The sequence below is a fragment of the Acanthaster planci genome, linkage group LG18 (assembly GCF_054643075.1).
Source record: "Acanthaster planci isolate LZ-2023a linkage group LG18, COTS_SCS, whole genome shotgun sequence".
In the NCBI taxonomy this organism is placed as follows: domain Eukaryota; kingdom Metazoa; phylum Echinodermata; class Asteroidea; order Valvatida; family Acanthasteridae; genus Acanthaster; species Acanthaster planci.
The window spans coordinates 1,094,739-1,109,674 of record NC_141794.1 but is presented as its reverse complement, the minus strand read 5'-3'; the positions used below and the strand labels follow the sequence as shown (position 1 = coordinate 1,109,674).

Sequence of the window (14,936 nt, the reverse complement as noted above, 5' to 3'; positions counted from 1 at the left end):
AATGGATATGGAGGTATAACTTTAAGAAGGGGACAGCTTGTACATGCAAAATAATCAGAGGGGCCGACCGCCCCAACACCCATCTGATTCAGCCGGCTTCAACACTGAACACATGACCGCAGAGAAAGTCATGTTGAGTGACTCAAGATCAGTCTCTGGAAACCAAAAATCTCTTAAAATACTGACCATCTAGTACAAGGCAATTGGTAATGTACACAGTCCTTCACAGTAACCTACTGATGCGAAAGTCTTCCACAAGTTCCCCTCAATAAATGCATATAGCTACTTGCAGGGAAATAAAGGATTCACTCTCCCCACAAAGTTTACTGCAACTTGTCCCGGACGAGATTTGAGATGACCCCTACATGTGCACCTATACGTGCGTTTACTCCGAATGACATGACGTGCATGCCCCGAAAAAACCCCCCGCAAGATCCCGATTCTGTGTGACCTTCTGATCTCCGTCACAAAGGTTTATGGGTGGGTAATTTCACGAAATACACTTCCATTGTGCACAGGCCGGGAACATACCGTACACCACGAACGATGTAAAGGAAGTAGACTAGACCCATAGAGCTGTACAACCCGGTAATTTAAGTCCCACTAACACCTGTGATAATTCCCTACACTTCAAAATTCTTTAAAAGTACAACTCTCAGGCTGCACAGAAAATGATGATCAACATGTCTTTTAATTTCCTTCAATTTTTGGTGGGTTTACTAATGGCCTTTTGAGAAATTCTCACCCAAAGCAGACCACCCCTAAAACGAAAAATATTTCCCCAAGCCTAGAACCGCCTTCGGACCCGAATGCACCCAAAGTGTTCAGAAATAGAAGCCCAAAGTCCAGGCCAGAGGTTCATGAGTTGATATGCCTTTGATTCCCCATTTCCGTATTCCATGATGGCTCTTGGAACTGTCTAATATAGAATATCTTGAGTGTGTAACTTTCATAAATGTACTCGGCGGATAGATATTTGGCCTATAGGCCACTCTCATTTGCCTACATTAACTTGTATGGGCGTCTCATTTTTGCAGCAATATCACTTTTTGTTTTTTCGTTCAAAATTGACATTTGTCCAGTTAATTTTGTTAAATAGGGTTGTATAAATTTCCGTTTAGTATTTATTATTACGGTGTGTTGTAATTTGTTATTAATAGTTGTGGGGGATATTTAACACTTTTGTTACTTTTGCACCGACGGCCAACTACAGTTTTTCCAGTATGACCATAGATCTGGAGGACTCTTTCATGTCTACGGTATGATGAACATGAACTTGAATCCACCAAAAGGGTAGACCCTATCCGGTTCGTAAGTGTGACATCACTTCAGTTTCAATCACGCCCACTGCACGTGCACTGCACTGCATGCACATAGAGTAACATGCATTGATCGCCGTTTACATGGAACCATTAGTGACGAATCTCTTCGAACCGGATAGCACGTATGTTCCAGAGGGAAATTATTAACTGCGCATGTTCCATTTTTATGGTCATTTGCATACGTAATGAAGGCCATAAGAATTCGTGCCAGGCACAAGCAGCTGCATTTCATGAAATTTAACTCTTATTTTCACTTTTGGAAAATAAAAATACCGTGCCCGAAAATATTTTCATAGTAAGGCCTTTACCTAACGTGTTTTGTGAAAATAAAATCGAGAAATAGTATCCGAGTGGTCAAAACCAGTGATTTTTGTGGAACAAAGAATGAAATGAAGCAGTTGCTTGCCTGGCACGAATTCTCATGGTCCTAAGGAAGAAAAAACAGTGCTCACCGGTTTGCTCAGGTGCTGTGGGGGGACTGGTGGTTTGAATGCAGAGAAGTGGTAGACTTTTCTGCATTCAAACTACCAGTTCCCCCATAGCTCCGATGAAGGCCCAGTGTGGCCGAAAATTCAGCATCTGAGCAAACCGGTGACCATGCACTGTTTTTTCTTACTTTTCCCCTACATTTCCGATCATCAGTGCTCCGCAGGCTACTTTTCTCATGGTCCTCATACAGATGCAAATGACCCTAAAATGGGACATGCGCAGTTAATCATTTTCCGTTGAAACGTAACCATTGGCGAATGGGATTAACACACACATGATGGGTGCACCCCGGGGGCGCTTGATGGCAGGGGAGCCTTAGAATCCGGTATATCCGGGTAGGGATAAAAGCGCGTTAATGTTTCGTCACAATCACAGACCTATAGTTATAAAAATTGGGCGGCATTCACCACAACTAGCACATAACGTTGATTGTCGCGGTCCGTCACAGTGGCGAATCTGTCACACAGCTAGTAGTCACAATGTCTTTGGACTTCACAAGCACTGGCCTGGAGCTCCTGTTACTTTTCGTTCCTCCGTGGTACGTGGTCTCACTGTCTGTCTTGCTCCCTGTGTGTTTCAGTCTCCTGCCGTATGAATCCCTAACAGTTGCCACAGGAGGTAAGTTTCTCAGTAACTCTAACAAGGCCAAGCCGTAAATCTCGAGCCTTAGGCCTATGTAGCCTACACAGGGGCAGGTGAAGCAGCGGGTACCGCGAACTATTTTCAAGATGTATTTTTGCGTTGGGGATGTTAATTTATATAACGGGTTTTGCCCTTACCCAACATATATATTAATAAACACTGTATGCTCAGTGCTTGTCCGAGAGCTTGCGGAAAAGTCACAAGCTTACTCACTCGGGTGGGACTCGAACCCACGACCCCCTGCTTACTAGTGCAGACGTCTTAACCACTCGACCACCAAGCTTGCCGGGATTGGCTGGCCGGTCCGAGTCAGGTGAAGCAGCGGGTACCGCGAACTATTTTCAAGATGTATTTTTGCGTTGGGGATTTTAATTTATATAACGGGTTTTGCCCTTACCCTAACCCTAAGTTACGGTTACATAAATGTTCCCGGGACTGCCGAATATTCTTTTTAAAGATTTTGTGAAAGAAAGAAACCAACAGCCTCAGTCAATTTGTTGAACATTTGTACCCATATTCTGAATGCTGCAGTTTTCGAGGATACAGAAATTTTGTCTATTTTGTTGAAGTTTCGTTTTAAAAGAGCGCATCCGGAAACAGGGAGCCGAATTTATGTGTAGTGTGTGTGTAGAAAACGGATGGGCCCTAATGTAGAAGTAACAAAAAAAAAACGGTTGAAGTTAACATCACGCATTAAAACTGAAACAACAGGAAAATAAGTATAATATAAAAATGAGAGATACTGGATAAGTTTGAAATCAAAATTTATCTACGAAAAGAGATTTTCTTAACGCAAAACTTTGGCCAACCCAATTACCCCGAAGCCTAATGGTATAGTCCAAACCAAAGATAGTATGGGGTGCAGTGACCCAATTCAAGCAAAATTCTCCGCCTGGATGAGGCGCATAAAAAGTACCCCCCCAAAGATTCTTTCAAAAAGAGGGGTCTGTTTGGGCCAAGAAATGGTGGGATTGTGCCAGTGTGGCCCGGAATCATCTCTGTAGATTCAGGGGCACCCAACTGGGGGCAAAGCAGACAAAAATGTGACTGAAAATTTGTCAAAAGAGCCCCGAAAGGTGAGGGATGTCATTTGAAAAATGGCCGCTGAGAAGACTTGGGACCATTGACTTTTTGGGGGGTGAAATTGTTTTTGGCGGATAATTAAAAAATTCATTGGTTAACCTCCTAAAAATTGAAAATCAAATGAAATCTGAAGGACCAAACAACACATTGTTTTTTGTTTGAGAGGCCTCAGGGACTTCAGTTGCCTGCCATGGGGCTCCAAACCTGGTTGATTTTATACTATTTTCAATGGAGCTTGAATTGGTTCAGTGCGCCATAGCTGCGCGGCGCCGCCAGGCGGCGCTATATTTTTATACGGTCTTTGATACTATCTTTGGTTCCAACTGGAACATGGCGGCTGTTTAGATCGAAGTGAGCACTGAGCAGCTGAGAGGATTTTCGTCAACAAAAACTACGATTTCCAGCAATAAGACCGCCCACGTTTCCAGATATTATTTCTCTGTACCCATAATTATTAATTAGTAAGCTGAGAATGGATTTTGGACTTCAACTGACATGTAAACTCAGATGTGAAAGTGTGGACATGGAGCAGAATTACGCACGCACGTGCACAGCCGTACCACCATGGAGGTGGCCGTACTCGCCCAGTCACGTCACTGCATGCACTCTGTATGTCACGTCGCGAACACAAGCTGACTGCATTAACTTTACTGTTCGATGAAGTTTATTCCCCCACGAATCCACAGTGTTTCATTTTCCAACTTCCAAGAGGCAGATTTAAGGTAAATATACCGATTGCTCTTGGCCCTGGAAAAATGCTGTTAAGGCAAGACGGCAAGAGCACTTGTCATGACCCCCCCCGCTGCGAGTGTCATAATGTTGGGATAACCCTAGACTGGAGACATTATTTGTTCACTCACTTGGGAATCCTAAGTCCACGAGATAATGAACATCCAGCCGGATTTCCCTCTGGACAATTTTTAAAACCTATGAAGACTGTTCGACATCTTTTTTGATGAGTTACATGAACTGAATGGTGCACTTTTTCAAACATTGAAGATTGACCAAGCATTTCTGGACAAGTGAGGGCACTTTTGCTTTGATGAAATCCGGGAAGACATGGTTCGGGTTGCATGTTTTCATGTTCAAAGTGTGAACCCCAAATTTGCTATCTGGGAGCATTTCTGTGAGTGAAAAGGATTTTTGCTGGATGATTGCCATAAACTTACACAGCAATAAATTGCCAAAGAAAATAAAATCTGCCATAGCAGTGGTTTAAAAAATCTAGAAATTTTCTGTGCACAAATCAGTGCAACATTGAGATTCAGTGCCTTGGATGACATCATAGTTCTGCTCATAAATATGCAAATATCATTAGCATAAAACCTTAAAAGCATAAAAATGTCGGTTAAAATTGCAAAACTAAAATTTGAAATAGGTTAGTTGAAACCCAAAGAGGCAATTTCAAGGGTTTTAGTAAAATTTATAGAAATCTTTCTATTTCCTGGTTCCTTTAAAGGAACTCCGTCTTGTAGGCCTAATTTTAGTTCAATTCAGGATATAATTTTAGCAGCACTTGCCTGAGGTTCGTATCATCAGAAATGCAACGTTCCTCCACATACAAGAAATCAACTTACGAAAAATATGCAGGGGTGAGATTTCTCAGCTTTTTAGATGATTTCAGCTTTTTTTGTTCTAGATTTCAGCTTTTTTCCTCACAGGCTGTGTACAAAAGTAGAGGAGATTTTCACAGTTCAGCTTCTTTGTTTTTATCATTGGTCAATCTCCCCCCTGAATATGAGCCAAATTCCCAATGGGACATTCAGTAAGGTTCTACTTTTATGGTAAGCGATAAGAATGTTTCAAGTTTTGAGATGTCCTTTTATCAGCAGTAAACCTTACGAACCGTTTCAACAGAGGTATCTAAAGATCGCTTGCGAATGCCTCGGGTTTTCAAACTTGTCATTTTGTCAATGTTTTGCAACATCATGTACAGTGTCATCTGCCACGTTGAACGCTGGTCTGGTGGCACTCTGGGTGGGCGCGCTGTGTGTCTGGTACAAGGAAATCCATGCAGCCACCAAAGCGGTCTACTATTCTGGGAGCCACAGCATGAGGGCGCTCTTGACCAAGTCATATGGGAGTGATGTGCCGATGGTGTGCGAGACACACCCCAGGCCTGAGGTGGTCTTACCACACGATGTGCTAGTGAGAGTCCATGCAACAACCATCAATCCCATTGACATCAAGATGAGGGAAGGATTTGGAAAGAGAATATTAAACTTTCTCCGCAGAAAGCTGAAGGTATTTCTGTTTCCAATTTGCTAGGTATCTATTTTTTAATGTGCTGTGTGCATACAAAATTATTTTACTAATGGGGAATCCATTTTACTTGTAAACTGCAGAGACTTGATGATTCATCAAAGTTCTGTATTCTTAACATCAAAATAATGCTTTTCAAATGTTCATGTTTTCAAGTATGCAGTTTCCCCGAGGCACCTGTCACAGTTGGGAATCAGGATGCGATTCTGCCACATCAAAATTTTGGCTTTTATTCAAAGCAGTTTGAATTAATTGATGCTTTTTACCTTTTGTAAAAAAAAATAACTGTAGATAGCCGCTGGCGATGGCAAAGAGTTTCCTCTGATTTTTGGCAAAGATTTCTCCGGTGTTGTGGAGGCAGTGGGGAAGTCCGTGTCAAAGGTCAAAGTAGGTGACGAGGTAAATACCATTTCATGTGACTTATAGGGTACACGCAGTCTTATCAACAGTGCAAAGGCTCAACCAGTTTGCTTCAATCTCAATTGAATTCTGGGCTAGAAGGCACGCTGGCAAAATTGGTTTGAAACATGCAAGAATGCAGGAACTGCTTCACAAAAGGATTCCATCTCAGTGATCATATCTCATTGGTTCCTAGTTCTGTGACCACAGAGTTGTAGCATCAGGATTATGTTGATCATATAGATCTCTCGTAGGACACCATATTTGTAGGAAGATGTTCAGTGCCATTGGCTATATGTGAATGCCGTGTATAAACGTTGATCTGTGGCGCCACAAAAATGTGATGTTTGAAATGTCAATACAGTGCAATGTCACTATACCGAACACTGCTATACCGTACATTCGGCTGTACCAAATATCGTGCTTGGTTCCCAATATTTTGTGTACAAAACCTACCGAACATTATGTAGAACTTAGCAAATCAAACGAGATTCGCCACAGCATGCATCAGAGGTCGATCGTGAGCGGTAGCTTCACGACTTTTAGGATAAACTAAATAGCAATTTTGTAACTCAAGATTGAATAAAAAAACAAAAAGAATTCAGATACATTTCTAGAAACCTAGAAAAATGTGAATGCAATGGCAAAACATCACGAAAACAGCGAATCATAGTACATTTGTATCGTAAGAGGGCGCACTTCAGTTAGACAAGAGAGGGCACTAGTCAACATGGCAATGAAACGTTCGGCAGTTGATTTCGCTATACCGAATGACCGCTGTACTGAACATTTAGCGTGGACCCCGTCGTGGTCGTTATAGCAGCGTTCCACTGTATGTAGGAAATAATACCATTTCAGCCACTGGATCATGGACATTGTTTGTTCTGAACTCAGGTGTGGGGAGTCCTGTCTATTGTCCCACTACCTGGCACCTTTGCGGAGTATGTCCTCGTCAAGGAAGGACTTGTAACCCAGAAGCCTAGCTCACTTACTCATGTCCAGTCAGCGGCCTTAACCTTCGCTGCCATGACAACCTGGGGAGCACTGGTGAGAGCTGCTGGTCTGTCCTCAGAAAATACTGCCGGTAAACGGTAAGCTGTCTGAGGAAAGATTACTTGGGGTGTTAGAATATTTTGATTCTGGAGTTGTGTTGCCATGGATTATATATCCACTTTTATTTTCAAACATTCTCTTCTTTTACAGTGTTCTTGTTCTCGCTGGCACTGGGGGTGTCGGTTCCTTCGCCATCCAATTAGTGAAGGCCTGGGGAGGTCATGTGACCACCAGCTGCAGCACCAGTGGTCAAGAGTTTGTGAAGAAGCTGGGAGCAGATGAGGTTGTGGATTATTCGAAGACAGATCTGGAGAGCGCCCTCAAAGACAAGCCGAGGCAAGTGGCTGGATGCAGTCAGTCCTATGTCACGCGACTGATTAAGAAATTGATAGTTAAGCTGGGGGGGGGGCACTGTTCAGTTTTTTTCAATTACTCGGATTCCTTGGATGTTGCAGGTTTGATGTGGTCCTAGATAGCCTCGGTCCGCGCTCCTACCAGACCTGTCTGAATCTCTGCAAGCGAGGAGGCTGTATGGTCACTTTGATCTCCCCCCCCATGATGACTTTGGACAAGTACGGCCTTCTGCTGGGCACCCCTAAGATCATGTATGACCTGTACCGCATCAGCATCCCACAGGTCAGTGGTCACATCTTCTCACGTCTTACAAGACATTACTGGACACAGGACGCAGCCTGTGTATTGATTTACTTTTTGGTTTTCCAGCATACCCAAGCTACTTTGGCAAAATGAAATCATATAGGTATTTTAAGCCGTCAAAAAATAGTTTGGCATTTAGTGGGGACGGTTGCGTTTGACTTGTGCAGTGTTACGGGATAAGTAGTTTTGTGATTCTCTCTGTTTTTATGGTAAACAGAAGTTGTTCCACGGGAGAACTTTCAAGTACGGCTTTTTGGCTCCGAGTGCTGAAGGTTTGGATGTTGTTGCTGGTTTGGTGGAACAAGACAAGGTATGCTTAGAGTTGGAACCATGTTTCAGCCTGGGCTGATAGAACAGTGAGGCGGAAGCTTGATTGTTGATTTTTGAGGGGGTTTGAGAGTAAAAATGGTTCAAGATTTGATGGCAATAATTAGTCTTTGAAATTCTCCTGATTGACATATTTCCAAGAGCCATAGTGTCAGTTCTGTCAGGAATGACCCCATGACAAGGTCTTGTACAATGACTTCCAAAGAGATGCGTTTACTTATTGTCAATTTGCATTAATACAAAGAACAAGTCTAGTGTTTCCTTTTAATATGTGACACTTTGTCGTTTTGATGAATTGGAATGCCAAGTGGGTGGAAAAAATGGACAGATTCTACTTCCAAAATGGACCTGTGGCAACTTGCTGCATTTTAACCTTTGAACATAACCATGATTTTTTCGAAACAATTTTCAGATCAAGCCGATTGTGGAGAAAGTGTTCAATATGGAAGATTGCAACGAGGCCCTGGAACATGTACGAAAAGGACACGCCAGGGGTAAGACTGTACTGCTTATGAAACCTGATGAATAGTGAAACTGCTTTGCATATGCAAATGTTTGTAAATAAGGAGGGCAGTAGGCCCTGGAACAGGTGTTAAGAGAATACACCAGGAAGAAGATATGGTTTGCTGTTGATTAAGCATATATAATTAGGTTGCTTGAATATGCAAATGCATGCAAATATAGAAGGGCCAATAGCTGTAGAACATATTGCTACATAGATTTTAAGTTCTAATGCTTTCAGATGGATATTAGTCCTTAATTTATTTTATCCGGTTTGTAAGTGACTTCATCACAAAGTTGGACGCGCCATGATTTATATAAATAATGAATAATTGAAATGATGGTATTGGAATGTGAACTGGGTGTTTATTGAATGTCATAGTGCTTGATATGATCAGAACCAAAAATAAATTGCAGGAAAGAATACATGTAAATCTATCCTTTATTTTTTTTGTAGTCAACAACTATTTAAGTAACAGAGTAATTTGCCAAAGGTGATTTTAAAAATGATTTGAAAACGTGTTGAAATGTTTGAGTATCGTAGTGCTTAATTTTATCTGTAGTAATAATCATCTGCATAAAAGAATATCAAATGTAATGGCAAATTTTGAATTTATGTATATACTGATGAACGTGACTACTTTGCATATGCAAATAAGATGTAAAGTAGGAAGCCCATAGTTTTCTTCACTAATTAATTCATAAATGTGCAAGCATGCGCGCAAATGGCCTTGGCAGCGAGAAGTGCGAGCCGGCCATTGAAAATGTGCAAGGGCGCGACTTTCATCATTTTCTCTCGGGTTTTCTGGCTCTAAGTTCCTTTTCTTCAGATTGGTTTTTGCTATGAAGCAGCATGAAAGGAGACCTGCTTAGATACGGCAATCTTGTGCGCACAAGAAAAATCACAATTGAAAAGTCCTTTTCAGTGGTCCGCTTACACTTCTTGCTGCCAAGGCCATTCGTGCACATGCGTGCAAAATTATGAATTTATTAATGTCAATGTCTGTTGGCTCTGGAGCAGATGTAGACGACAAACTAGGAAGACTGTCATATTTTTGAAATATGAATAATGCAGCTGCTTTGAATAAGTATTCAGACATATGCAAATAGAAGAGACTGTACCTTCGGGAAGGAGTTTCACGTAGTTTAAGATGCAGTGCAACAGTAATAGTGCATAGCAATAGTAGATCGCATGGAATGTAGAAAACTGAAAAATGTTTTATTTTTCCAAAGATGATTAGAAATCATGGTGAATGTATTGAAAATGTATATTTTAGTATGTACTAAGCACCACAGAACTTGTGTTGATAATAAATTGTATGAAAGGCCCTACATGCATCTGTTAATTTATGCCTAATTGCAATGAAATTCAAACTTTGGGCTCATTCTAATCACAGAAAGGAAGAAATGATGCTTAAAATTCTCTGATTTGGTTTATTTGGTTTGTCGGCGCAGACACAAATTTTCATCGCCCCCAAGAAAGTTGGAAAGCAGAGTATCCTCATTCCACATTTCCCATTAACTGGGAAATAAATTGATAAGATCAAGTTCATGTAACGTGCTGGATGTATCCCTCGTATGTACAAAGTTGCTTCTTGCATCTAAAGAGTGTAATGCACCTCAAATAAAAAAAACCCAGTTTTTCTTAAGCATATATGTTATTGAGTTTACAAACACGGCCCCAACTTCCTGAGGTGTGATCCATTTCTTACTTAATAAGGAAGTTTGATGAAAGATGGTATTAGGGGTCAAAGGTCATCCAGGGTCTTTAATGCCTGTGGTGTATGATTCAGTCATGGTTTTCTAACATAAAAACAAAAAAAAACATTGACTTGTTTTTGCTTTCAGCACTAAGCAAAAAGTATAGGTCTTGAAGCACGACCTGACTGAGACATTCATAGTAACCGGGCAACAGTGTCGCTATGGAGATCTACCATATATAGTCTCATCTGAGAAAGATTATTCAGCGTCATTTCCCATACCGGTGATTTCCTCCTCGTTATCATCGTCTCCAGCAACCTCCGCGTTGGCCTGTTCTAATTTCTCCAGATGTTTGGCTAATTCCATCTCCTCTGTGTCTGTGACAACCTTGGGCTGTAGGCAAAAAAAACCAAAAAACCCAAAATAGTTCCAATTCCCGCAACGACTACTTGTGACAGTAACAGTTTGGTTTATGGTGGGGGGGAGGGAAACTCACTGCCATGACTACGTTGAAGACTCCTCCACTCGCTCGGATGGAGTTCCTGATGAGTTCGATGGCAGTGTTCAGCTTCTTGAGTCCTTCTACTCGCTCCAGCGTCTGTGTTGTCACAACGTATTGGGGCGGGGCAATCAGGTTGATCTAAAACAAGACGCAAAACAGTCAACTACAAATGAAGGCATCAGGTGTTCATAAAGCAACTCATCCTACGAATCAATTCATGACTTTATCAGAAAATTACACGGCAAATCCTTGCACTTGTCAATTAATACATCAGCAAATGATCAGTGAATCAATCTGTTAATTTATATAATGATCAAATAATAAAGAAGGTGGATTTTCTTGAAAGACATGGAAGAAATGAAATGTAATCCAATACCTTGATGGGCATTTCTTCGGTTGATAGGTCCAAGCCTTTGAACAATGCATCCTTCACAGCATCAATACCATCATAGCCATAACAGGCAACCTCAATGTCTGAAAAGAGGTAGATATACCAACAACTTGATTGGGACAAAAACCAAACATCTACAGACTCCTAAGACCAATTCTCAGGTCAAACTTTGAAGTTTAAGAAACACTGAGATTTCCATATCACTGTGAGAACCGTGCTCTGTGTCAAGATACAGGTAAATACAGTAACATCTAATGACATGTACTTTGAGAGTGAAATTTCGTGGGAAACAGTTGAAGTGGACTGCAGTGTCAATCACACGTCATTCAGTTTTAAGCTAATTCACAAACTATTCAAATGAGCTGTGACAAAAGCATTCTGGCCTTGTGAAGGGACGTGTGACTGGACTCGTGAAGGGACTTGTAAAACGACTTTTGATGGACTCAATACATTACTGGTGGACTGTCGACGACTTGTAAGAATAGCATATGACTTGTGGTAATCACCTGCCCTGATTTTGACGGCTTGAGGCGTTAACCGTCTGTGGATGTTCTCCATGAGTACTTTCCTTGTTTGTTCATCTAGCTGGCACTCGTCCAGTATCGAGGGGTCACTGTGGGTCAAGGGTCATGAAAATATGAAAGCCGTAGTTGGTCAAGAAACTCGGACAACTTACGGTGTTACTGCAACAAAAGTTGGAGCCTCATTGAAGTCTGTGCAAGACTGCTTGAGGGCGCTGCTTAGTCTGTAAGCAGAAGGTGAGCGAACTTTCGTGACCCTAACCGATAGGTGCAAAATGAGTTGCAATAAAGGTTCATATGTGTAACCCTTGAAGGGCATCACAAGATTTCGTACTGCCATACGCGGGGCAGTTGTCTAACTCAGAGGTTTCATTTCACCTGACTGAGGTCTTGAATGCTTCGTAAGCGCCATAACCAGGACTGTGGTATTTGTGGTCAAAGTGCCATGCCGTCTTCTGGTACAACTCTTCAAGTTGGCTGTCACTTTCATAGTGCAGGATTTCGCCGACGTGCCGCAAGATGCTGTTGACCTGAGGGGAAAAGTTCAAAGGTTCACATTGAATCAGCACAGGGTAGGTACTAGAGTTGTATGACCTTAATGCACCTAGCCATAGTGGCCTTCGCTCTTGTAACAATCTGCGAGTTCCACGCACATTCAAAAAGGCAGGGGACAGGGCCTTTTCAGTGTCTCGTCCCCGATGCTGGAACTCCTTACCAAGTAACATCTATAACATCAGTTCCTTTGACCAATTTAGGGCTAGACTGAAAGCTCATCTGTTCTCCCGACATTAGCTTATCGTAACTTATTTTCTGGAGTTGTCCTTGCTGTGCATTGTAACTTGCGAAAACGCACGTTATAAGTCTTAGTAGTAGTAGTATTATTGTATTCAAGTCCATCGCAAGTTCCTGCAAGTTCCTATATCATTCTGTCTTTAGCCAGTTCAGGCTATGCAAATGAGCTGTGACAAAAGCATTCCTTTGTCATTGTTCATCGTGTTACTTATGGCTGGACTGATGAAGGGACTTGGGACTGGAATTGTGAAGGAACTTGTGAAAGGACTTGTGAAAAGACTTGTGATGGACTCGAATAGAACACTGGCAGGTACATAAAACATCTAATGAATCAGTTTCGCTTTGGAATCTCAAAGGGGCACTGGACAGGTACAAATTTCTATTTCTCAAATACAGTGCAATAGGTTTTTAATACAAGAAAGAACCAAAAGGAAAGAACTACCTTGTGTCTCACCTGGAAAAGGTTTGGACATGCTACATGTATTGGCCTAGAAATCTAAAGGTATTTCTTTTCTTTTATAGTGATTTTTGACAGGCCTACGTTACCCACAGCTTTTCAATTCAGAATTACTGACCATTCCAAGTAAACCTTTTTTTTCACTTACTGTTTTGGCTTTTGCATATTTCTCCTCACACTTTGCAATCTCTTCTGTCGACACTCTTCTCTTGGATAAATCAATGTAACCTTTTTCATGCAAACAAAGCAGGCGGAGTACATTTCAGTTCTCAAAGACTGAATTTTATTGGTTTTTAATAATCACACTTGCTGATTCAAGATCAGGTTATGGTGTACAAAGTATCTATCAAAGTGATTTTCAGGATATCAAAACACAATCTTACTTTTATGTGGAAAATTGGATTGTATCAGTTTGAAAATAGGAAATTTAATGCTATTTATTATCAATATGTGACAAAAATGCTTGTCTGAATACCACATTAGCAAACCTATCAATTCAGGACGGGCCAAATTTTCCACCTACCCAACTGAATACTTTTGAAAAAGGACAATTTTTCAACCTTATCCTCTGCACAGAATTCTAACTTATGAACAAACATAAGAAGGGAAATTGAGGGACTTTTTCAACGGCAGAAAATAAATCACAGCGGTACTTCAATGAGGTGACCTACCTTTGTCCTTGTCCACTCGGATGACCACCACACACTCATTCCTGCCGACCCTAATCAGCTTGTTGATGGATCGGATACGTCGTCTCGACAATTCACTCAGCATGATCATGCCCTCGATGTTCTTGTACTCCAGCAAGTTGACGTAGGCTCCCATCTCGGCGATGGAGCGGATATTGACCATAACCACATCTTCCACTTCTGGGTAGTGTTGCTCGTAGAATCGACAAGACAACGGCATGATTTAGTTCCGGTGTTGCTTGTGTGAGAACAACACTTCTGTCTGTATGAAGAAGATATGGAGGGGAAAAGAGACATTTAAATTATAATCTTGACAAATGCTCCGGTCAGTAGTTAGCAGTTTGCGCAGAAATCATCACGAAAGATTAGTCTGAATGTCTCAACACGTAAACACACAGACACAATGACAGAACCTAACAATGCTAACTGACTAACACACTTTCTGTGACTTTGGCCAAGATCTGAAGACGTCCATTTCCAAATTTCGTTGGTTTTCTCCAAAATGATCCACATAAATGATTTACGCCAAAATGACTAGGCTATGATCAAATGGTCAAAAGATGGTGTGGTCATAGGGGGCATCTGTATACACAGACGGGTAGAAAACCCTTCCCCTAGCCTGGACAAATACTAGATAAAAATAGTGACAAAGACTGTCACAAACTTCACATGATGTAACGACTGGCATCTAGGCACGAACGGCCTGATGATTGGCATTGGTCATGTAGCATGTTTAGTCTTGCATGCCTAACCTACCAACATACCGGTAAGTATACCACATGAATGTCAATAGGCATGATAGGCCTACATGTACTGCGTACACACTACTACAAGCATCACAGTGACACTGTGTTGCGCAGTGTCACTGCTCCGTGAAACAGGCCGCTTAATTTAGCGTCTTCAGGCTATCAGTCTGAAGGCCTAAAATATAGAAAATGAAAGTATAAAGAACACTATCTAATGGAAAAAAGATTTTCACCATAACAATATATATGTATGGTTACCTACAAACGGAAAAAAACACTGATATTACCCAGAAAATCACAGTCAACAGCAGAGATGATGCAACTGGCATATGTTTGCACACGATTTTTTCGTTTTCACATGGCAGGTCAGAGTCCTTGTGCGTTTGAGTTCGATGTCACACC

General features: G+C 41.5%; 2 protein-coding genes across 3 annotated transcripts; one reads left to right on the top strand and one right to left on the bottom strand.

Moving 5' to 3' along the window:
• The first annotated feature begins 2,137 nt into the window (after positions 1-2,137).
• On the top strand, positions 2,138-10,069 carry LOC110980295 (NAD(P)H oxidoreductase RTN4IP1, mitochondrial-like). 2 transcript variants are annotated; one of them, XM_022236858.2, is made up of 8 exons: positions 2,138-2,429; positions 5,473-5,780; positions 6,090-6,197; positions 7,092-7,288; positions 7,401-7,586; positions 7,706-7,886; positions 8,125-8,217; positions 8,647-10,069. In XM_022236858.2, exons 1-8 carry the CDS (start codon positions 2,291-2,293, stop codon positions 8,761-8,763), a joined length of 1,329 nt encoding a protein of 442 aa, XP_022092550.2. In that variant the 5' UTR covers positions 2,138-2,290; the 3' UTR covers positions 8,764-10,069. The 2 variants fall into 2 exon arrangements, with proteins under 2 accessions (XP_022092550.2, XP_022092557.2); XM_022236865.2 differs by lacking the exon at positions 2,138-2,429 and adding an exon at positions 3,855-4,258.
• Positions 10,070-10,149: 80 nt separating this feature from the next.
• On the bottom strand, positions 10,150-14,928 carry LOC110980286 (eukaryotic translation initiation factor 2 subunit 1-like). The gene is made up of 8 exons (XM_022236851.2): positions 14,822-14,928; positions 13,771-14,050; positions 13,248-13,327; positions 12,229-12,380; positions 11,836-11,942; positions 11,315-11,412; positions 10,933-11,076; positions 10,150-10,829 (listed from the first exon to the last, which is right to left on the bottom strand). The coding sequence occupies exons 2-8, from the start codon at positions 14,006-14,008 to the stop codon at positions 10,695-10,697; spliced, it is 954 nt and encodes a 317-aa protein (XP_022092543.1). The 5' UTR covers positions 14,009-14,050; positions 14,822-14,928; the 3' UTR covers positions 10,150-10,694.
• Between the last annotated feature and the right edge of the window lie 8 nt (positions 14,929-14,936).